This window comes from Rattus norvegicus, chromosome 2 (genome assembly GCF_021556685.1).
Source record: "Rattus norvegicus strain SHRSP/BbbUtx chromosome 2, alternate assembly SHRSP_T2T, whole genome shotgun sequence".
NCBI classification, from domain to species: domain Eukaryota; kingdom Metazoa; phylum Chordata; class Mammalia; order Rodentia; family Muridae; genus Rattus; species Rattus norvegicus.
This window is the reverse complement of record NC_141535.1, coordinates 174,549,779-174,572,271: the sequence shown is the minus strand read 5'-3', so window position 1 is coordinate 174,572,271 and position 22,493 is coordinate 174,549,779. Positions and strand designations below refer to the sequence as shown.

General features: G+C 43.7%; 1 protein-coding gene and 1 long non-coding RNA gene across 6 annotated transcripts in view; one reads left to right on the top strand and one right to left on the bottom strand.

The window, feature by feature from the left end:
* The window catches only part of LOC108350053 (uncharacterized), a 54,090-nt gene extending 47,582 nt beyond the window's left edge, over positions 1 to 6,508 (top strand). The window contains exon 5 of the long non-coding RNA XR_015676126.1: positions 5,136 to 6,508. This is a non-coding gene — a long non-coding RNA (uncharacterized LOC108350053). The remainder of the gene's footprint in view (positions 1 to 5,135) is intronic.
* Fcrl1 (Fc receptor-like 1) lies at positions 587 to 22,261 on the bottom strand. 5 transcript variants are annotated; one of them, XM_087633350.1, is made up of 11 exons: positions 20,867 to 20,944; positions 12,517 to 15,870; positions 11,831 to 12,014; positions 8,931 to 9,218; positions 8,483 to 8,761; positions 8,048 to 8,176; positions 7,099 to 7,123; positions 2,903 to 2,985; positions 2,658 to 2,729; positions 2,087 to 2,118; positions 587 to 1,130 (listed from the first exon to the last, which is right to left on the bottom strand). In XM_087633350.1, exons 4-11 carry the CDS (start codon positions 9,163 to 9,165, stop codon positions 1,062 to 1,064), a joined length of 924 nt encoding a protein of 307 aa, XP_087489476.1. In that variant the 5' UTR covers positions 9,166 to 9,218; positions 11,831 to 12,014; positions 12,517 to 15,870; positions 20,867 to 20,944; the 3' UTR covers positions 587 to 1,061.
* Positions 22,262 to 22,493: the final 232 nt, after the last annotated feature.

Sequence of the window (22,493 nt, the reverse complement as noted above, 5' to 3'; positions counted from 1 at the left end):
GACAAGCAAGATAATCTCAAGTTCTAGGAAAATTTGGTCTGCATAGTATTCCCATAAAAGGAAAATGTTAAAATAACCAATTTTAGGTTGTATATTTACTACGATATAAAAGGAAAATGCATATATTATGTGAATGCACAACATAATATTCCACAGTCTTTTGAAATAGTATTTTAGATATACACGTAGACCTGGAAATATTTCAGCTACTTGAATAGCTATGCTTTTGTTTATATATGCACATGTAAATGCTGGTACACAAATGGAAACCACATAGAGAAATAAGTTTTTACAGTGGTCACTGTTGGTGGTATCTGGTAGCAAAGACTTTTAACTTTATTTCTAAATTGTTTTAATATATAAATGTGAGATTGTAATTGATTTACATTGAAAATATACTTCAAGCAAAAAGACAGTTCAAGAGTAAACTGTCTTCATATATTCATAAAGCTTAGTCTAAATGTTATATCAAGTTCAAAACTTAGAACTTGGTGAACCTTTCAAAGACTATTATAAACCTGAGAGGATTTAGACTAGCCTGTACACAAAAAACACATAGCTAAAAATTAAGTGTAGCCACAGGACATTTTTATGCAATTGTGTTTTAATTCCAAATTGATGACACTCAAAAGTACACTGTTGGGTATTTTAGGATGTGTGCACAGAGAAAGCATAGCTCTCTCCACAGCAGACCGGCAAAGCCATTGGTTTTGTGCTCTCTGAATTTCAGTTGTCCCCTGCTCCAAGACTTCACTTGCTTTCATCACACCGTTTTCTTCTTATAAATAAAAGTTTGTGTGTAATTCATCATGCCCCAACATGAATGGACAACAACCAGATGTCACCAGCAAATGCTCCAGCTTCTCCATCTAAGTTGGTTTTCCTGGGTGGTTTCTGTAGGACTTGTTCTGGCTTGACACTGGGTAGGTGAAGGACCCGTCTAATGAACAGCAGCACGTGGGAAAGGTGTCTTTGCAAGCTACTCCTGTCTCCAGTGTCCTCGGAGGCCACATCAGACCTTGGGCTTGTTTGTAGCACTCCTCATTGCTGTTTACATAATTCTACATGGTGTCTTCATAGTCCACATAAACGATGTTTATCCTCGGCTTAGAATAGATTCCGGAGGAGACCTGGAAGGATCAAAGAAGAGGAGACAGAAGGACAAGTCTTCCACTGGGCTGCTTCCCAGCCAGCCTGGCTGTATTTTGTCTTGTGCACACACAACACCTTAAAAGGAGCCTCTTGGAAGCCTGTGACCTTCTGCCAGCATTGTCAAAAGAGGATTCCAGTCGTGCTCCTGCCAAGCAATTCTATGGGCAGCCATTGTTCAAAGACGTCAGAATGAATTAAACTCTGAGTTTGCTCTCAGAGTCCACTGAGGACTTGGGTTTTGCTTGATGGAGCAAAGCCAGAACACCCACAGTTTTCAGAAAGTACCTTCGTTTTAAAAGCTGTGCAAGTGTGTGTGTGTGTGTGTGTGTGTGTGTGTGTGTGTGTGTGTGTGTGTGTGTTTTATATGTGAGTATGTGCACATAAGGTGCCCATAGGGAGCAGAAGAAGCCATGGATGCCCTGAAACGGGAGATAGTGCTGGTTGTGAGCTGCCCAATGTAGGTGCTAAGGACTGCATTCTGGTCTTCTATAAGAGCAGTAAGGCTCTTAACTGTTGATATCTCTCCATGGATATCTTGAATTATCCAGGAGTTATAACTTAGGACTTTTTCATAATACAAATCATAACCTCAGTTTTAGTCAGTTATTAATTTAGTTCACTCTGTATTGCTAACCATACAGCACTAGCTGAATGGATGTCCAGTCCAACAGTATTTTAGGAACTTTAAAAATAAGTATGAACCACAGTCGACCTACACATCAGCCCATGGCTCTGGGAAATGTACCCATAAGCTTCCAAAATTCCCTCACGTGGTGATCCTTTATTGTTAATACTAAATGCTTCCTGTCTCTTCTGTGCTGTCAGATAAAGGATATTGGTATGTTTCCTTTCCTAAGCAGCAATACCGTGAGGGGCATTAGCATGGTCTCCACAGGAAATAGAGAAAGCCAGGAGGACAGTGCCGACTGCTTACCTCACTTGCCCCGTGTGTGCTCACATGCTGAGCTGTGGAAGGACAAGTAAATGGTGAGATTCCACTCATGTTTAGCTTTTTACAGCCTCCCATTAATTAAGGTTGGGTCTTCTCCTGTCTGTCTTCTACAGATTGATCTCCAGCGTATTCCTATCCCCCTTTCTATCACATGAACAATTGCCTTAGTGTCCACAGAAGAACTGTCAGCCCGGGGTCAGTGGGCAAGTGTGCCCTTTTGCCACTGGAGACACTTCGATACCTCTCTCCTTGTCAGGGCGGTGGGGCAAGAGTCACAGCTACCGTGAAGCGCTGCAGGGAGAGTGTGTGGCCACTAAGAAGGCAGGTGGCATCTTTGGGTTGCCATTAAAGACAGACCATGTGAACCATGCTCTGGGCTAACAACAACAGCACAGGGCTCTATTGACACAGCTTCCAGAACAAAGGTCAGTTTTCAAGTAACTACAGTCAGTCCTAAGGACAAAGGCTGCCATGCTTCAGAGCAGAGCTACTGATTGTCCTCTTGGTTCTAGGACAAGGGTCAGAGAAAAATTCATGCCCTTCCACATCTCACCGGCTGTCGGTCCTAGCTCCTGCTGGGTGTGGTACACCAGAGAGTAAACTTCATCGCCACTTACAGCATTCACTGAAACAAGAAAGGAGACATGTTGGCACAGTCCTTTCCTCCTGTTCTTCCACTGACCCCACACCCACCTCCTATGAGGTCACAGCAGAATCGACTTTGGCAAGTTGACGCCCTGTAGAGCCTTCCCTTCAGCTTGTTGTGCTGTGTTGACTCTGATCGTTGGGAAACCTCACCGTTCTCATACACGGGTTCTGGATGCCCTGGGTCCGGGGAGTTGTGGTAGTTGGATTCTTGGAGCACAGTCTGAGGAGGGCTCCTGTAAACACAAAACATATGCCATCCCAGATGCCCCAGACGTGATTGTCTGAGATTTTAAAGTGTGAAGGAAAGGGTCTTGTACTGAATACTAATCCACAGGAAACTCAACCACTGGAAGGGACAGCTCTGTGGTATAAACAGAAACCTCACTCATGGGTGGACTCTGTGGTGCCATACATGTTCCACAGGAACGGGGTGTTTGCTCACTCCTTCTCTGACACTACCCACGCATGTAGCTGTTACCGGGTAGGGAGCTGGGTGATATTTATTTTCTCTGCCAGTGAAAGAATTCAAAGGCAGGAAGAATCCTGCATGCAAAAGGTAACTGTGGAGAACTTGTGACCATGGCAGACAGCAGAAGACAGAACCAGCAGGGCAAGAAAGGCTTTTTACTAGGGATGAGGAAACACACACATACAGCAAGTACACAAAGGAAGACCCTCAGCAAAGTAAGAGGATGAAGGGACTTGAAAAGCTGAAGTCAAACCTTCTCTTTGAGGACTGGTTCTCTCTCTCTCTCTCTCTCTCTCTCTCTCTCTCTCTCTCTCTCTCTCTCTCTCTCTCTCTCTTTTTCTGGAGCTGGGGACTGAACCCAGGGCCTTGAGCTTGCTAGGCAAGCGCTCTACCACTGAGCTAAATCCCCAACCCCTGAGAACTGTTTTTGTTGTTGTTTCTAAGTCACCGAAACAATGATCTGAGGCTGATCAGTTGAAAAAAGACTGAATGGCCAATTAGCCCACAACTGTGGTGTAAATGTGTCCTGATAAGATCTTGAACTTGGAAACTGGAGAGATGGCTCAGCAGTTAAGAGCACTGAACTCTCCGTCAAAAGGACCTGGGTTCAATTCCTAGCACCTGCATGGCAGCTTAGCTCACAACCATACATAACTCCAGTTCTAGGGGGCCCCACACCCTCCTCCATGGGCAATGCACAGACATAATACACAGTTGAAGCAGGCAAACCATCTATACACTTACAAATAAATATATTTTTTAAAAGAAAGATCTTGATCTTGCTGAGCCAGTCTATCATCAAGACATATCAGGATAATCCCACAAGGCCTTTGTTTTAAGGCTTTTGTCTTGGGTCAGGAGGTAGCAAAGAAACCAGCATCTTTGAAGTTGACTTTCTTCATTCCTAGTCATGATCACTCTCCTTATCTGTCCCCTTATCAGGGAGTCTAACTCCTAGTACCTTAGGACAGTACAGGATACTAAATAAAGAATCAGTGATTCATCTCCGTTAAAAATGGATAGTTGACCAGAGTAAGCAACTTGAGGAAGGAGCAAAAGAAAATGGCCATGCACATGCTGCACCACCAGGATATGGATCAAGTGTCTATTGTTGATGTGGAAGATGCTCAAACTAAATTTGGAACTTGCAAGTATTTTAGAACTTTGTCCTCCTCTAAGCTTCTAACAAACGTCATCGACAATGTTTTCAGTGTTTTTATTACTGTCTGTCCTACATGTCAGAGACACACAGCACATACAGCTTACCTGCCCTAATATCCTTCTAGAAGCTCAGGTTCTTTCCATTTACTTGAAGTTCTCTGCTATAAGCAGGCCGACTGCTTGAATAAACCAGGGACGAGACCAAAAGAAATCAAAGGAAGAAAACCGCAGAGGCGTTGGAAGGAAGCCATAGAGAGCATGGCAAAAAGGTTTAAAGTGATTAGTAAAAGAAAAATGGCAAATTAATGTCCAAAGTTGCCAACAGGGGAAACTCAGGAATGAGTTTTAGTTGTAAAACATGGAAGCAGGCTGGGGATTTAGCTCAGTGGTAGAGCGCTTACCTAGGAAGCGCAAGGCCCTGGGTTCGGTCCCCAGCTCCGAAAAAAAGAATCAAAAAAAAAAAAAAAAAAAAAACATGGAAGCAGCTCGCGAAAGAGGACATCAGGGTTTTAAAGGTAAGTTTTCATGGTACGCGAAGGCACCATGGAAGTTCATAAGAAGGGACAGACCTTTTCAACTATGACACCTAGGAACTACACCAACCACCAGTGTGCCATGACCCCCTAAGGATGCAGTAGTGGCCACTCATACTCCAGGCTAATGATGTCATCAATCTTGGGACCGTACAACCACCAGTTACTAAACCAGCCTGAATTCTAACTACATTTTAAATATTTGCCCTTATACCCACAGATAAATGTAGTCCTCATCCCTCGTCAAGAAAACTTCTCTGCAACAGGCAGAGACCACTACAGAAAGACACAACCCATTGAAATGCACAGTTGTGAAGTCTATTCCCAGCGTATACATCTATGAAACACTTCCACACCAGAGGCTCTGGGAACATCATGGAAGAGGGGTTGGAAAGACTGTAAGAGTCAGAGGATCAGAAGTTTGCTGAGACAATGTCTATGTCTCCTAGTAATGCAGGAAGCTACCACCTTAAAGTCCCACCAACATGGTGGGATTGCAGACTGGTACAACCATTCTGGAAATCAGTCTGGAGGTTCCTCAGAAAATTGGACGTTGAACTGCCTGAGGATCCAGCTATACCTCTCTTGGGCATATACCCAAAAGATGCCCCAACATATAAAAAAGACACGTGCTCCACTATGTTCATAGCAGCCTTATTTATAATAGCCAGAAGCTGGAAAGAACCCAGATGCCCTTCAACAGAGGAATGGATACAGAAAATGTGGTACATCTACACAATGGAATATTACTCAGCTATCAAAAACAATGCCTTTATGAAATTCATAGGCAAATGGTTGGAACTGGAAAATATCATCCTGAGTGAGGTAACCCAATCACAGAAAAACACACATGGTATGCACTCACTGATAAGTGGCTATTAGCCCAAATGCTTGAATTACCCTAGATGCCTAGAAAAAAGAAACTCAAGACGGATGATCAAAATGTGAATGCTTCACTCCTTCTTTAAAAGTGGAACAAGAATACCCTTGGCAGGTAATAGAGAGGCAAAGATTAAAACAGAGACTGAAGGAACACCCATTCAGAGCCTGCCCCACATGTGGCCCACACATATACAGGCCACCAAACTAGATAAGATGGATGAAGCAAAGAAGTGCTGGCTGACAGGAACCAGATGTAGATCTCTCCTGAGAGACACAGCCAGAATTCGGCAAATACAGAGGCGAATGCCAGCAGCAAACCACTGAACTGAGAACGGGACCCCCGTTGAAGGAATCAGAGAAAGGACTGGAAGAGCTTGAAGGGGCTCGAGACCCCATATGAACAACAATGCCAAGCAACCAGAGCTTCCAAGGACTAAGCCACTACCTAAAGACTATACATGGACTGACCCTGTACTTTGATCTCATAGGTGGCAATAAATATCCTAGTAAGAGTACCAGTGGAAGGGGAAGCCCTGGGTCCTGCCAAGACTGAACCTCCAGTGAACGTGATTGTTGGGGGGAGGGCGGCAATGGGGTGAGGATGGGGAGGGGAACACTCATAAAGAAGGGGGGAGGGGTTGGGGGATGTGGCCTGGAAACCGGGAAAGGGAATAACACTCGAAATATAAATAAGAAATACTCAAGTTAATTAAAAAAAAAAAAAAAGAGTCAGAGGATCCAAAGTTTGCTGAGACTGTGTCTCCTAGTAATGCAGGAAGCTACCACCTTAAAGTCCCACCAACATGACTTTCTAGACAAAGATGACAAAAGTAGACAAACTACAGAGGGCAGGGGGAAGGTCTGTGTGCAAAGAGCTCCAGGCAACTAAGGAATGCTGAGAGTGGGAGAGACACAGTCCCCAGGGGAGAGACACCAGTAGGTTACCCAGTACCAAATGGTCAGCCCTGGGGACAAGCATACAGTCAATAGACAGACTGAGCAGGTGGTGTTTAGGTTTAGGTGTGTGTGTGTGTGTGTGTGTGTGTGTGTGTGTGTGTGTGTGTGTGAGAGAGAGAGAGAGAGAGAGAGAGAGAGAGTGTGTGTGTGTGTGTGTGTGTGTGTGTGTGTGTGTGTGTGTGTGTAAAAGAGGTCATGAATTTGAAAAAGAGCAGGGAAGGGTATATGGGAGTATTTGGAGGGAGGAAAGTAATTGATATAACTATATTATACTGTCACAAAAATAATTTTTAAAACGTAGATTTGGGGCATCATCAGCACATAGGAGAAAGCAGAGTCCTTACCTGAGTGGATCATCCGATTGTCTTCCTGCAAGGCAGAAAAATGAGAGCATGTGTCAGTGTGGGCCTTTCACTGCCCTCCTGTCTTGGTGGTGCTCAGTTTGGATGGCGCTATGTCTCCAGGGGGCATTTATGGGGTCTTCCTATCACAATCAAGGTGATTCAGGTCCAGAAGAGTTAAGTCAACTTCTCAAAGCCGATGAGTACTAGAAATTTTGGTTACATGCTTTGCTTTTAATTTTGCATCCACCCTGATGAATCTTATCCTGCCCAGGGGCTGAGCCAGATGCTGGCATGGTCAAGTTACAGATGGGGTAAAGCAAGGTGTCCACAGATGTTCAAATGATAGCCGCACACAGTCCCCTACTGACACATCTTTAGCTTGCTCAGTGGAGAATAGTTAAACAACCACATATTAAATTATGGGTTGGGATAAACGGGGAAGGTAAATAACTTAAAATTCAAAATGGAGAACAGTCATTGGCTATATTACCAAGTGAGAACTCCAGAAGGGGGAAATTAATATATTTCATCCAAAAAGTGGGAAAGATCCAGGAATGGTCAGAACTTGTAGGAACATGAAATCTATTTCAGGGAGAAGGAAAAGCATGTGACGCCCTTGGGTAAGACTGCTGCACTGAGGTCAGGACCAGAGCTAGGCCAGGGTGAGCAGCCCAGTGTTCCTCTTCCCTACTTGTTGACTGGATTTAAAAAATAGTTACATTTTATGTAAAAGTTAAATCACAGAAGAAAAAATACCAGCTGGTGAAATATGAAGACATAAATAACTTTCCTAGAAATGGTGCTTCAGCAAGCGGTGAAAGTTTATAAGGAGACCCATAGACAAGGTAGCTAGGGCATACACTTCACTCCTCGCTGTGTGCCACAAATGCAGTCTATTTCAGGGGGAAAAGGTTATAGTAGTGACATATGAGTATGTTCAGTTACTAACCTATTTTTCTCTTGAGCCAGTAGCAAAATATTAGGACCGTGGCGATGGGGCCAAGACAGCCAATCAGCCAGCCAGTGAGTCCTGAGGAGAGGTTGCCGATTCCATTCACAGTGGGCACTAAGGAGAGACCTGCACACAAGCTACTGTAAGAAAGGGATTGGGTTTGGAGAACAGACACTTTAGGTGTAGATTATGTTCAAGGGATGCTCCTCATGAGAGGGGGGTGTCCTTATTTATCTAGAGAACTTCTGCTTCTTACACTTATGAAAGAGGATAGACATTCAAACTCCATTCTCCACACCTCTCATGCACACCACCTGTGACAGCATCATTACAGAAGCCCCGCCCCTGACAACATCCCCTGGAAACCCTGAAGCTCTTCCAGGATGCTGGGGAAGAGACACTGACCTTGACAGTCCCAAGCCTAAGAGATACCTGTTAAGTTGAGAGCCACCACTTCACTTCGTTGGACACCCTGGCCATTGCTGGCTTCACAGGAGAAGTTTCCAGAATGTTCTGCGGTCAGGGAGAAGTTGAAGGATGCTCCTCCTCCAGAGCGGTCTGAACTGTTCCCCAGAATGATGTTCTCATGATAAAACTGGTAGAAGATTGGGGGTGAGCCTCTCAAGGCCTTACAGTGAAGCTCCACCAGGTCCCCCAGCACAGCCTGGGTTCCAGTGTCCACAAATGTAAGGACAGGGCGAGACACTGGAACTAATCAACAGTGGACAATTAGAGGAAGGTACCTTGATACTGTGGCAGACCCATGTTTTCTGCGTCCTCTAGAGACTCAACCTCACTGAGTGCCCTAAAGGACAGCTCTGGGGAGTGTGGAGCTTAGATGAGACTTGCTGGCTGAAATGTGGTATTTTGTGTTTCTTACCTCTGACATTGATGTTCACCAGCTCACTGAGAACAGGGCCATGGCCGTTGTCAGCTGCACAGTAATATTGATCAACATCGCTTTGCTTCACTTCACTGATCTCAAACTCTGCTGTTATTGAAGGCAGTGTCTTCTTTTCCAGATTTAAACCCAGGGCCCCTCTGTACCAGAGGTAAGTTATATTTTCAGTGGTGTTAGCAACGGAGCAGATGAGGACCAGCTTGTTTCCCTCCATCACCCATTCCCCCGGGGGCTTGGTCTTCAAGCTCACATCAGAGACAGGGTTTCCTGTGGGAACACGAGACAATGAGGAGGACTCTGTAGGGCGCATTTCAGAGAGAATTAATAGGTGTGGCGGTCCCAAGAGCCAAGGCTGCTGACAAAGTCAGTGATTCTTAGAACTTAAGTAGGGGCTGGGATTCCGTTGAATTGAAATCATCTTAGGTTTGGTTGGGGTAAGAAAAACATTATACCACTACCGTAGAGTATGTGATGTCATCTCCCACCCCATGATGACATAGCTTCTACTCAGCACAGAGTTAAAAGATAGGACATGGGCTGGAGAGGTGGTTAAGTGCTTAAGAGCACTGACTATTCTTCCAGAGGTCCTTCTGGTATGTCTGAAGACAGCTACAGTGTACTCATATACATTAAATAAATTATAAAAAAAGAGATAGGACATAAACACAAACTCCAGAGCAGTATTCATGATTAGACATCTTTTGTGTTCTCAGTCTGTAGGATCTACAACGTCTCCCACAACCTCTGTCATAGGCATGAGTTTCCCTTTGCTGTGAACCTGCTCTGTTCCTTCTGGTACTTCCTAACCCTATGTGTTGGGATCAGCTTCCAGAAGGCAATCTTCACCTGTGGCTTAGATCTCATCATCTTATTTTTTTAATTTCTGGAATAATTTTTTAAGCTATACCACTGTGGGTATATTGAAGACTGTCACAAGGTATGGCAGAGCTTGATGCTTTTGTAAACTGTCTTTCATAAACTCTCCTTTCTCCTCCCTCCCTTCCTGTTCTCCTTCCCCTCCCCCTCCCTTCCTGCCTGCCCCTTCCCTCATGCCCCTCCCCTCCTCCCACTTCTATATTTTGGTAATACCAGCAAGCAGTAGAGCCTTATATATGCTGGATGCTGAGCTAAAACTCAGCCCACTTCTCTTATTTTATTTTTTTATAAACCATATTGATCAGGACAAAGGTTCCCCTTTGCCTGACATCTCAGATGCACGGCATCACTTTCAAAGGCACAACAGGGGACCTGGGGAGTCAGGAAGTATAGAAGCAATATAGAGGAGCTCAGTCCTCTGCTGCCTCTTCCCTGAGCCTCCTGTAGCAGTTCTTGATGGAGAAACAGGGGCACTTGCCTGGAAATGCACCAAACCCATCACCCACACAGTTCAGGTCCTTTGAAGAATGCATGGGATGCAATGAAAGTCTAACACAGGTCTTAGATCGTAGGGATGTGTGCTCTGGGCTTTCAGGGCTCTTTCTATTAAGGTGCTTTCCTCAGCCTTTTCACAGTCCCATCAGCTCATGAATGCCACAGTCGCTTTGGGCATTTACTTAACCCTGAGAACCTCTCAATTTGGGAGACTTCAATAGTTTCCCTTTTAGGGAAATCATTCTCTTCACCAGATGAAAATACAGAGTCCTCTGGGTCCCCAGTGAGTCCTAGCTCAGTGTGTATAACCTCAGACCCTTCCTACAAGAACACCTTTTGAAGAATCCTTTCAGACACCAGTTATACCTACAGTTAGCATCTGCCCCATGTGTGGAATACCCTGCATCTCTCAGTAGGCATCTGTGATCCCCAGAGCACTGAGAACTTCCCAGCATTTGAAACTGAGCGGACAAAGGAAGGCAGAAGGTACCCACAACCCTTTCTTCTGAGTGGGCCAGGGTAACAAGGAGCAAGAAGGCCAACACGCCTCACTGTGGAGTCTGCAGTTCTGCCTTGTAGCACACAGCTTGTTTCAGAGAATTCTCAGGCATCAAAGATTTCCATAAAAACATGCAAAGCAACTATTTCCTTGTCCTGGATGTGGGTTTGTATTTCTGTTTAGGCTGTGACTGAATGCTTGGCCTTAGAGATAAAGGAGAGACCAAACGAAAGACACATACGGCATCACACAGACATGACTTAAGTTTGGATATCAGTGATGGACCCAGAAGATCAGATCCTTCTCTTCTGTCCAATCATGGGGATCTCTGATCCTGTGTTGCTGGGTGCACTAGACAATCTTTTTTTTAAATGAGGTTTTTAAAAGAATTTATTTATTTTATGTCTGTGAGTACACTGTCGCTGTCTTCAGACACACCAAAGGAGAGAATCTGATCCCATTACAGGTGGTTGTGAGCCACCACGTGGTTGTTGAGAATTGAACTCAGGACCTCTGGAAGAGCATGTAGTACTCTTAACCACTGAGCCATCTCTCCAGCCCCCAATCTTTTTTAACCTTGTGGTTAGTAGTTTGTGAGCAAGAGATCAGTTCATGCATGGTAGATTTGCATATGCTTCACAGTGAAAAATTCCTTGTGGCAAGAAAATCGAATTTGCATATAGCAGAGAGAGAGAGACAGAGAGAGAGAGAGACAGAGGGAGGGAGAGAGAGAGAAAGAGACAGAGAGAGACAGAGACAGAGACAGAGACAGTGAGGGCAGACATGTTGGGTTTGCATGTGGCTGGGGAAGGACTACAGCGCTGTGCTCTGTGGCTCTGCTTTCCTCTTCTCAGCCATTGGCAGTGTCCGCAGCTGAAGAGTAGCCCTGGGGCCTCTGAAGGAGGACAGATCCCTTCTAAGGCAGATCTCTGATGCTCGCCTCCATTGCTTCCATCTATGTGTGACCATATCCCCCTCCCAGGGATAAGATGGCTCCAGAACAGCTCACCCAGGCTAGGCAGACACAGGCCACAGCCTGGGCCCAGAAGAGTCTCTCAAGTTTGTTTCTGGGACAGGACAGGCACGGCTGCTCAGACATCCATGTGCCTCATGCGCTGATTTGGGGGACAAGCTATCCCTAGATTGTGAGGAGGAGGGGGAGCACAACTCACCAGCAGGCTCACAGGGTAGAGCTGGAAAAGAAACCAGTGCAGGTTAGACCAGAGCAGCGAGTGCCACAGACACACAGTTCAACTTCTCCGGAGGGCTTTCCCAGCAGTGCCCTCTCCTTCCCCTGACACCCCCCTCTTCTTCCCCTTCTGCTGCATCTTCCCCTCCCCGAATTCCTTTATTTCTTTCCCCAAATTTTATATTATCTCACATTCTATATCATAAAAAAAGACATATAGTCATTTTTTATTATTTTAAGGTAATTTTAGTAACTTTCGTCTCCATGTTCTTCTCCCACCCCTAACCACAAGGGGGAAGGGGGTCTATTCAGAAGATGCTGGGAAACTTTGTGTTTCAACCGCAGAACAATAAGTTGAGTTGCTACCTTGCACAGCATTTCATCTAGTTGTATAGAGAAAACTATCTTGTTGACAGAAAACTGTGCAGCACCTAGGGATAGGGAAGGATTAGCAAATACGATTTCAAATGAACAATGTGGAGGTGAATATGGATGAATCTAGTTACCTTAACTTGATAGTAGTAGTTTTGATTAATGAAGAATATTGTAGTAAACAGTCTTTTTATTTTTTCAGAGTTGAGGACTGAACCCAGGGCCTTGCGCTCGCTAGGCAAGCGCTCTACCACTGAGCTAAATCCCCAGCCCCTGCAGTAGACAGTCTTAAGAGCTATCAGAATGGGAGAACCTCTATGTTCTTGCTATTAAAGTCTAAAAAGGTTACTATTCAGCTGGGCAGTGGTGGCACATGGCTTTTATCCTAGCACTTGGAATATAGAGGCAGCTGGATCTCTGACCTTGAGGCCAGCCTGGTCTACAGAGTGAGTTCTAGAACTTACTCCAGAGAAAACCTTCTTGAAAAAACAAAACAAAACAAAACAAAAAATCCAAGAAACAAAACAACCAAAGTGGCTATTCAAGGTACCTGAAGAATACTTCTTAAGTAACAAGGAAAACAGCAATCTCAATAGCAAAATAGACAGAGATTATAATAGGCAATATATAACATAAAGGCTCCAATAGATAAACGGAAACTCTGAAAGCCCCTAAATATGTTAGAAGGTGATGAGTTAATCAATACCCATAAAACTTCCAAACTGAAATAATAGACCAGCACCATTATATTGGCAAATGCTCAAACCTGGATTTGGGAAGAACCTGTTCTTAACTGCCTGTCAGTTTGTTCCTCTACTCACACCCCCTAGTCCTTCCACCTCTCAGAAACCTTGAGTGTCATCTCTGGACTTATTACAGGTGTAACAACAGTCAAATAAGAGAAATGAAGGTTTTGTTCTCAAGGCATGGGGCCCCACTGGCTGCCAACTTCCTATCAGAGGAGGTTTGGGTCCAGAGAAGAATTAAGACTTCTTCAGCTCTGCTCCCAAACCCCGTGGGAGAGAGACCTCACCGCCTGATCAGGTGGGCACTCCTGAGGCTGCAGAGCGGAGGAGACCACCAACACTGCCCACCCCTGCCCACATCCCTGGCCCAAGAGGCAACTGTATAAGGCCTCTGGGTTCCCGTAGGGGAGGGCCCGGGAGCGGCAGGACCCCTGCGCCTGAGACACCGCCGGAACCTGAAGGAAACAGACCGGATAAACAGTTCTCTGCACCCAAATCCCGTGGGAGGGAGAGCTAAACCTTCAGAGAGGCGGACACGCCTGGGAAACCAGAAGAGACTGCACTCTGTGCACATCCAGACGCCAGAGGAAAACACCAAATGCCATCTGGAACCCTGGTGCACGGAGGCTCCCTGAAAGAGCGGCGCAGATCTTCCCGGTTGCTGCCGCTGCGGAGAGGACTTAGGCAGTACCCCACGAGCAAACTTGAGCCTTGGAACCGCAGGTAGGACCAACTTTTCCCCTGCAAGAAACCTGCCTGGTGAACTCAGGACACAGGCCCACAGGAACAGCTGAAGACCTGTAGAGAGGAAAAACTACACGCCCGAAAGCAGAACACTCTGTCCCCATAACTGGCTGAAAGAAAACAGGAAAACAGGTCTACAGCACTCCTGACACACAGGCTTATAGGACAGTCTAGCCACTGTCAGAAATAGCAGAACAAAGTAACACTAGAGATAATCTGATGGCGAGAGGCAAGCACAGGAACCCAAGCAACAGAAACCAAGACTACATGGCATCATCGGAGCCCAATTCTCCCACCAAAGCAAACACGGAATATCCAAACACACCAGAAAAGCAAGATCTAGTTTCAAAATCATATTTGATCATGATGCTGGAGGACTTCAAGAAAGACATAAAGAACTCCCTTAGAGAACAAGTAGAAGCCTACAGAGAGGAATCACAAAAATCCCTGAAAGAATTCCAGGAAAACACAATCAAACAGTTGAAGGAATTAAAAATGGAAATAGAAGCAATCAAGAAAGAACACATGGAAACAACCCTGGACATAGAAAATCAAAAGAAAAGACAAGGAGCTGTAGATACAAGCTTCACCAACAGAATACAAGAGATGGAAGAGAGAATCTCGGGAGCAGAAGATTCCATAGAAATCATTGACTCAACTGTCAAAGATAATGTAAAGCAGAAAAAGCTACTGGTCCAAAACATACAGGAAATCCAGGACTCAATGAGAAGATCAAACCTAAGGATAATAGGTATAGAAGAGAGTGAAGACTCCCAGCTCAAAGGACCAGTAAATATCTTCAACAAAATCATAGAAGAAAACTTCCCTAACCTAAAAAAAGAGATACCCATAGGCATACAAGAAGCCTACAGAACTCCAAATAGATTGGACCAGAAAAGAAACACCTCCCGTCACATAATTGTCAAAGCACCAAACGCACAAAATAAAGAAAGAATATTAAAAGCAGTAAGGGAAAAAGGTCAAGTAACATATAAAGGCAGACCTATCAGAATCACACCAGACTTTTCGCCAGAAACTATGAAGGCCAGAAGATCCTGGACAGATGTCATACAGACCCTAAGAGAACACAAATGCCAGCCCAGGTTACTGTATCCTGCAAAACTCTCAATTAACATAGATGGAGAAACCAAGATATTCCATGACAAAACCAAATTTACACAATATCTTTCTACAAATCCAGCACTACAAAGGATAATAAAGGGTAAAGCCCAACATAAGGAGGCAAGCTATACCCTAGAAGAAGCAAGAAACTAATCATCTTGGCAACAAAACAAAGAGAAGAAAAGCACACAAACATAACCTCACATCCAAATATGAATATAACAGGAAGCAATAATCACTATTCCTTAATATCTCTCAACATCAATGGCCTCAACTCCCCAATAAAAAGACATAGATTAAGAAACTGGATACGCAATGAGGACCCTGCATTCTGCTGCCTACAGGAAACACACCTCAGAGACAAAGACAGACACTACCTCAGAGTGAAAGGCTGGAAAACAACTTTTCAAGCAAATGGTCAGAAGAAGCAAGCTGGAGTAGCCATTCTAATATCAAATAAAATCAATTTTCAATTAAAAGTCATCAAAAAAGATAAGGAAGGACACTTCATATTCATCAAAGGAAAAATCCACCAAGATGAACTCTCAATACTCATCTTCGGTTGGTTTATATACAAGTGTGCAATTTCTAGGCTTGAAAGTAAAATGATGCTATCTGGTGCTGGATAGAGGAGCCTTATTTTTTATTATGGCAGCTTGCTATTTTTGTAACATGGTGATTTGGTTGAACACAATAAAGTACAGTAGTAACTGATCTCCCCTTCTTCCTGGATGAGTGAGGAGATGATTAAATGTTGATGTCAGCATCCTTGAGCATATTCAGATGAGCTTCTGCTTCTGTTGAAAAGAATGCTGTGTTTGATTGTGGTCCGAAGCTTTGAAGCACTACTTGGCATCTCCTTCCTTGGAGGTCTCACTGTTTAAACATAACAGATTTGATAGCTTGTTGGTAAGGTGAGGTCCAGCTTGTCTCCACTAGGTCATCTTCATGTGAATCCGGTGGTTATACGGTTTTGTTCTAGGGATATTTCATTTTTTTAATAACGGTTTTAGTTGACATTCATGGAGAGAATGAATCCTTAGAACTGTGCCACTAGTGAAAGGAAATCCTGTCTAGAATATGTTTCTTTACAAAGCTGTGTCACACCATCCTTTGGGCCCTCTGCTGGAAAAGTAGAATCAAGTTTCAAATAATGCCTTTTAAATTGTATCCTCTAGTATTATAGATGTAGGACAGTACTGTATCATACCTCTGTGGATGTAAAATAGCTTGTACCTGCTTTATGATATGTAGTAGTGACTGTGCTTTATCAGAGCTGTTTTTAATGATGTTGCTCAGAATGTTTTCTTTCCAGATGATGATTGAGAAGCTAATTTAAAAAAAAATGGTGCCAGGTACCACAAGAGTAACAGAACTGTGCTGTTTTCTCGGGTTTTGTTTTTTTACTTTTTTTTTTTTAATGGAGTGTGCTGGATGTCTCTACAGTTTTGTTCAGATGACTGCAGAACCTGGAAAAGCTGTTGCTGCTGTTGATGCATAACACACTGCTATTATTGGTCTTTTTATATAAATATAAATATATATATACAGATATATAATTTGAATTTTTTGAAACTTTAGCTGTGCTGTCAACTTTGGAAAAAAGTATCCCTGTTTACTGTGTTGAGTTGGCACTGTACAGAAATTAACAGCCATATTGGTCTAGAAATGTTGAACTTAAGTTTTTTCCATTTGTACAGGGGTAACACACTGTATTAAATATGTAAGGTCTTAACAAAAAAAAAAAGAAAAACGAAAGAGCAATTTTCTATTAAATCAGTTGTACCCCCCCCAAAAAAAAGAAATACCCAATTTAATAAAGATGGAGAATAAAAAAGAAATTTCAAAGTGAAAAAAAAAAGATAAGAATTACAGAGCATGTCTATGTTTAGATTTTTCAAAACCTATTTCAATAAGGGTTCTCAAATGCTTTGACCCCATTTCTAGGCCACCATCCAATGGTAGTGGAGAAAAGGTGGTAAATAAGACAAGGGGATTTCAACCAATTTCGAAGTAGTTCTTCAGGGGTAATTTCAATCTTCATTGTCAGGATACCAGCAATGCAGTAAGTAGTGTTAGGAGACCAACAGTACAGTTCAAAAATGTCACCAATCATGAATGACAAATGACAGCATGATTCAGCAGAAACAGCCAATCCTCTGCTGAGCTGAATGGGCACGAGTCAGCAGGAGCGACAAGGACCAGCCAGAATGCCAGGAGTTCCCTGTGGTGCATCTTTCAATGGCATGAAGATCAGGAAGCCATGAGATCAACAATGCATTGCACAGAGAGATACGCAAACACCCAGTCCCTGTCCTTTGAGTCCTACTTATACTCTCTGCCACCATCATGTGTCCTCTCACAGGTCTAGTCTCAGGGAACATCACATGAGTCAGCTTGAGCAAAACTTCACATGAGTTTGCATCACATGACACAACCAGAAATTTCCACTTCTCATGTCTAAGCAAATAACAGATTACAGGTATGTCTAGGTACATTTGAGCAGGTAGCTACTAACTATATAATAATAAATATATTGCTAGCTTAGAATTAATAATGTAGAAACATGATTGTAAACATTTAATCTTTATAAAAGAAAGTGATATATAGTGATTATGACCTTATAAACAACTTAGTATGGAAGATGTAGAAACTGTTTAAAAAATGTTATGTCATTCATGTATTTCATTACATATATTATTGATTCCTCATGGGTGTTTTTAAATAACTTCATTTAAATAAATATATTATTTACATGGAAAAAAAAGACTTCTTCAAATACTCTCTCCCAACACAAGGATTTGGCCATCTTAATGGTCAAATAGGAAAGATTCTGGGGAAAATCATGCTTCGTCACTAGATAGGAGAGATACTGATATTCATCTGTCAACTTGCAAGCCACAGGACCCTGGAAAGTATGTCCTTCCTCTGTTCCAGTGTCTTTTTCTATGGGATTGAGATAATGACAGAACTTGCCTTACTGTATTCGTAGAGACAAGTGCGTGTCCACAGAGTGCTGAGACTGATGACTCAGATTTCTTTAAGATCTGATCAAGATTTTCTCCTAATTATTAATTCTTTTTATTATGCTTAGCTCTAAATGCCTACTTCGTTAAATGCTTATTTGAATGATTACTTCCTCAGGTAATAGCAAGGGATCAGAGGGAGCTAGCAGAAACATCGTATTTATGCATTTGCACATAAATAAATACTTTGCAATACTTCACTGACTAGTGGGAGAAAACTCCTGCAACTAAGGCTTACAGCACATTGCAGGAGAGGAGGCAAGAAGACTGTAAGGGCAGAGGACCAGGGGTTTTGTTATGAGATTGTGTATCCAAGAAGTAACAGGGACCCATGGCACCTCAACGGTATGACCAACTAGAGAAGACCCAGACCGTGGTAACATCAATATACACGCTAGTGCACAAGGGGAAGTCTCACATGGTCCTCCCTAGACAAAGAATTACCGGCAAATAGTGACTGGTGTGTGTGGAGACGGATGCTCTTTCCTAGGGATTAGTTTCCTTATAGTTCCCTTCATCGGTTGTGAAATTGTATACACAAAAATGGACTCAACAGGTTGTGGTTATGTATTTATGTATGTATATAGAATAATAGTAATCAGAAAAGGTTACTAATGTGAGAGAGTAAGGACGTGAAAGGAGCTAGAGAGAGGACAAGTAAGGGGAGGCAATATAATTTTTTTTAATAAAAATAGAACATTGTTTGAGAGAATAGAGCTTGGGTGGAAAATAAAGCAGAGAAATAAGTTGCATTGAAGCTTCAGACCGTCTGGACACACAGAGCAGTAACCATCAGGAACATGGGCATGAGAGGGAGGGAGGGAGAGAAGGAGGGAGGGGAGGGAGGGAGGAAGGGAGGGGAAGGACAGAGAGGAGAGAGAAGCAGAAGAGAGGGAGAGAGAGCTGGGGAGGGAGGGAGGGAGGGAGGGAGAGAGAGAGAGAGACATAGAGACAGAGAGACAGAGAGAGAGACAGAGAGAGAGAGAGAGCGAGCTATTAATCACTATTTCTAAGTTTTTGGCCAGAACAACCAGAAAAAAAAAATGGTAATAACATTTCTTGAGGTAGACAGTTTGGAGTAGTGGTGAAAGGACAGACAGAGATCAACAAAGCTGTTTAGGATTCCTGGTAGCCACCGGGTAGCCACAGGCTATTAAGAAGTATTTAAAGAATCAGAGCTGGTGAGATGAGCTTAGAGTTAAGTTTATAGTTACCAAGTCACATTGAATGACAAAGGTGTTTGAGTTTGGAGAAGATACCTGAAGTCTAGGTATCCACTCCACGTTGCCAACATGCTGTGGACAGATTCAAGGAAGCAGAAGAGCACCAGATATGAAGCAGAAAGAAAACAGTAACATGGCGGTTGGCAGCCAAGTTCAAAGCTCCCTGAAGAAGGAGTGACCATTCGCTGTATCTGCCCCAGCGACTGAGGAAGTAGGTATGGGAATGGCCTCTGGGTGAGGTGATGTGGTGGGCGACGCTGGGGAGAATGACTGCAAAGGGGCCGTGGGGACAAAAGGTTGATTAAAGCGAGCTCCCCCCAAAAAGGAGACAATTGAACACTTGCCTGGGTTAAGAACGAGAGAGGAGCTCACAGGACAAGATTGGGAGCTTGAAGGAAGCTATGATGTGATAGAAATGTTCCCTGCTTTGACATCTGTGGGGGAAAGTCTCAAGAGCTTAAGAAAGGCAAGTCTCAGAGAAGCTAAAAATTAAGGGTTTTTTTTTGTTTGTTTTTTTTTTAAAAAAGAAAGAACCAGGGAAGTGAGACAACATGAAGTTGGCAAGCGTTGAGTGAAGGGAGACAGAGAAACAGTGCGAGAAGGAGGGGAAAAATCTCCAAGCGTGCCAGCACGTGGATGAAAACAAGCTGGAATGGAGAGACACTTGAGTGGAGGAGCGTCTTGAGGGAGCAGAGATCCTACCTTTGAGACGAGGTGTAGAGCAAGAAGAAGGCAGGCAGGTAGCTGGTAGACATGGGAGTAGAAAAATGGAGAATTTTCTTTTTGCTGTTTTTACATCTAAAATAAAGTATTGATTAAATTTCTAAAATGGGGCCAAAAAGGATTAAGTCTGAAGAGAAATGAGAAGACCTGAAACAATGGCTCCCATGCACGAGTGGGAACACAGGGCTCTAGACGAAGAAGATCTGCGATTCCGTTTCCACATCACATGGTGACGAGGTGCCAGGTGAACCTTTGTTTAAAATACCACTGTTTAGATACAGTTAAAGTGTGCAATCTGACAGTGCAGTGGGGAGAGAGCTGAAAGAGCATCCACAGGCACACTGTGGGGATGAGCTGCAGAGTCCGAGCCCCTGACGTAAGCCTTCCAGATGTGAGGATTAATGATGGAAGAATAATCCTGCCATTCTGATGTATCACACCAGAGAAACCAGACTGTAGCTTCGGTGGAATGGGGAGGGCTCTACTGTGTGAATAAAAGGAAGTGATGTTGAGAGAAGAAAAAAGGAACTGAGGGACCAAGTTGCTGCCTACATTGTGTGTGTGTGTGTGTGTGTGTGTGTGTGTGTGTGTGTGTGTGTGAGAGAGAGAGAGAGAGAGAGACAGAGACAGAGACAGAGAGACAGAGAGAGACAGAGACAAAGAGACAAAGACACAGAGAGAGAGACAGAGAGAGACAAAGACACAGACACAGACACAGACACACACACACACACAGAGAGACAGAGACAGAGACAGAGACAGAGACAGAGACAGAGACAGAGACCACACAAGCATCCCTATCAAATTCTTGAGCACTGCCAGGCAGAAACTTAGCTCTAGAATTCTCTATCCTTTTCAAGATCCCCGATCCCAGACCCCACTCCAAGCTGTCCAACTCACCACAGATCAACAGCAGGAACCAAGGTAGCATGAGGACTAGGCTGGGGATGGTAACTTGAAGGTGCCGCTCACCAAAAGAAAAAAAAAGCAAAACCAGACTACTCACAGAGGTGTCACAGATGACTGCTCTGAACTTCTCTGAGGTTTGAGGAAGTTGGGGTCAGAAGCTAACCTTCAGCACGAGTTACAGAAATAGAAGTTCAAAGGAACATTGGCCAGTGTTCATTTCTTCCTCCATGAAGGCCCCCAAAAGAAAGGTGCTCTTTCCTGTGGTTTGATTAAATTTCATAACTTGGAGCTTCTGTGCATCAGGAGATGCAGGCTTCCTTTTTTATAACTTCGATTAATACTTTATGTATTAAAATATTAATATTCATGTATCTCAGGGGTTTCCAGTTGATGATTCGGGCTTTGACAAGTCTCACTGAGCTTGAGTCTTGCCAAATTTCACACCACACATTGCCATCTTTGGTAAGGATGTCTATTTAAGCGTCAGATCAAATACACCTTCTTTCTCCCAAGCTTCTACTACAGTCTCTGTCTGATTCAGGGATGGAAGGGAGTATTCGCAGGTTATGCTCTTTTTTGCTGTTGTTTGTATTCTGATTTTATATAGGGTTCAGATATTTATATAGGTATTTTCCCATGTTTAAAATTTCAGTGTCCCAAAAAATAAACATGATCCACTTTTTTAAAAAATCATAGGAAATCATAAAGTGGGAGAGATTTGGAATAAAGTGGAGGACCTGAGTATGCACCGATTAGCCTCCGTGAACTGGAAAATGCTCACCATCATCGCTAACTCTGGTATTTGTGCGATCCCTTTCCTCCCCTTACCCAGTCAGGGGGTAGGCAATTCCTGCCATTGCTTTCTTTAGCATCTGTGTCTTCCTTTCTCTGTCACCCAAAACAGATCCTCATTACAGATTAAGGGGGAATAAACGATCTTATTTTTCACGTTTCTTGAATATTTTATCACCTAAGATAACCAGGCAGGACAAAGGGCTGGAGAGACACAAAGTCAACTAACCTGGGCCCACGGGGGCTCACAGAGACTGAACCACCAACCAGAGAGCGTGCAGGGCTGAACCTAGGCTTCCCACACATTTGTAGTAGATGTGCAGCTTGATCTTCATGTGGGTCCCCTATCAAGTGGAGCGGATGCCGTCTCTGACTCTGTTGCCTGCCGTTGGGTCCCCTTTCACTAGTTGGACTGCCTGGTTGGACCTCAGTGGGACAGATGCTTAGTCTTGTTGGGACTAGATATCTCAGAGTAGAATGGTACCCAAGGGGGCTTCCCCTTCTCTGAGGAGAAGGGGTAAGGGATAATCAAGGGAGGGATTTGTAAGGGTAGGATTGGGAGAAGAGGGAGGGGGCTGTGATTGGGATGTAGTGTAAATTAAAAAAATAAATTATGAAAAAGAAATAGCCAGGCAATCTATGAAGGCTGAGTTGTCATAGCAGATTGAAAAGTCCGTCTAAGTTTGGGTATTAAGTCCAAAAAGAAGAATTGGTTTAAAGAAGTGAGTGGCGGTGGACACAGTCGACTTTAGGAAAAAGAGACCAGCTTTGACAAACCAGCCAAATATCCAGAGAAGTTTCTGCACAGCAGATGGTTGAGCTGGCA

Coding starts and splice junctions, on each gene's coding strand:
- Fcrl1 (XM_087633335.1), bottom strand. CDS start 20,897: ATGCTACCTTGGTTCCTGCTGTTGATCTGTG. Junction 2,730..2,902: donor AGAACCCGTGTATGAGAACG/GTGAGGTTTCCC, acceptor TTCTTGTTTCAG/TGAATGCTGTAAGTGGCGAT. Junction 1,131..2,086: donor GCACACACGGGGCAAGTGAG/GTAAGCAGTCGG, acceptor TGATCCTTCCAG/GTCTCCTCCGGAATCTATTC.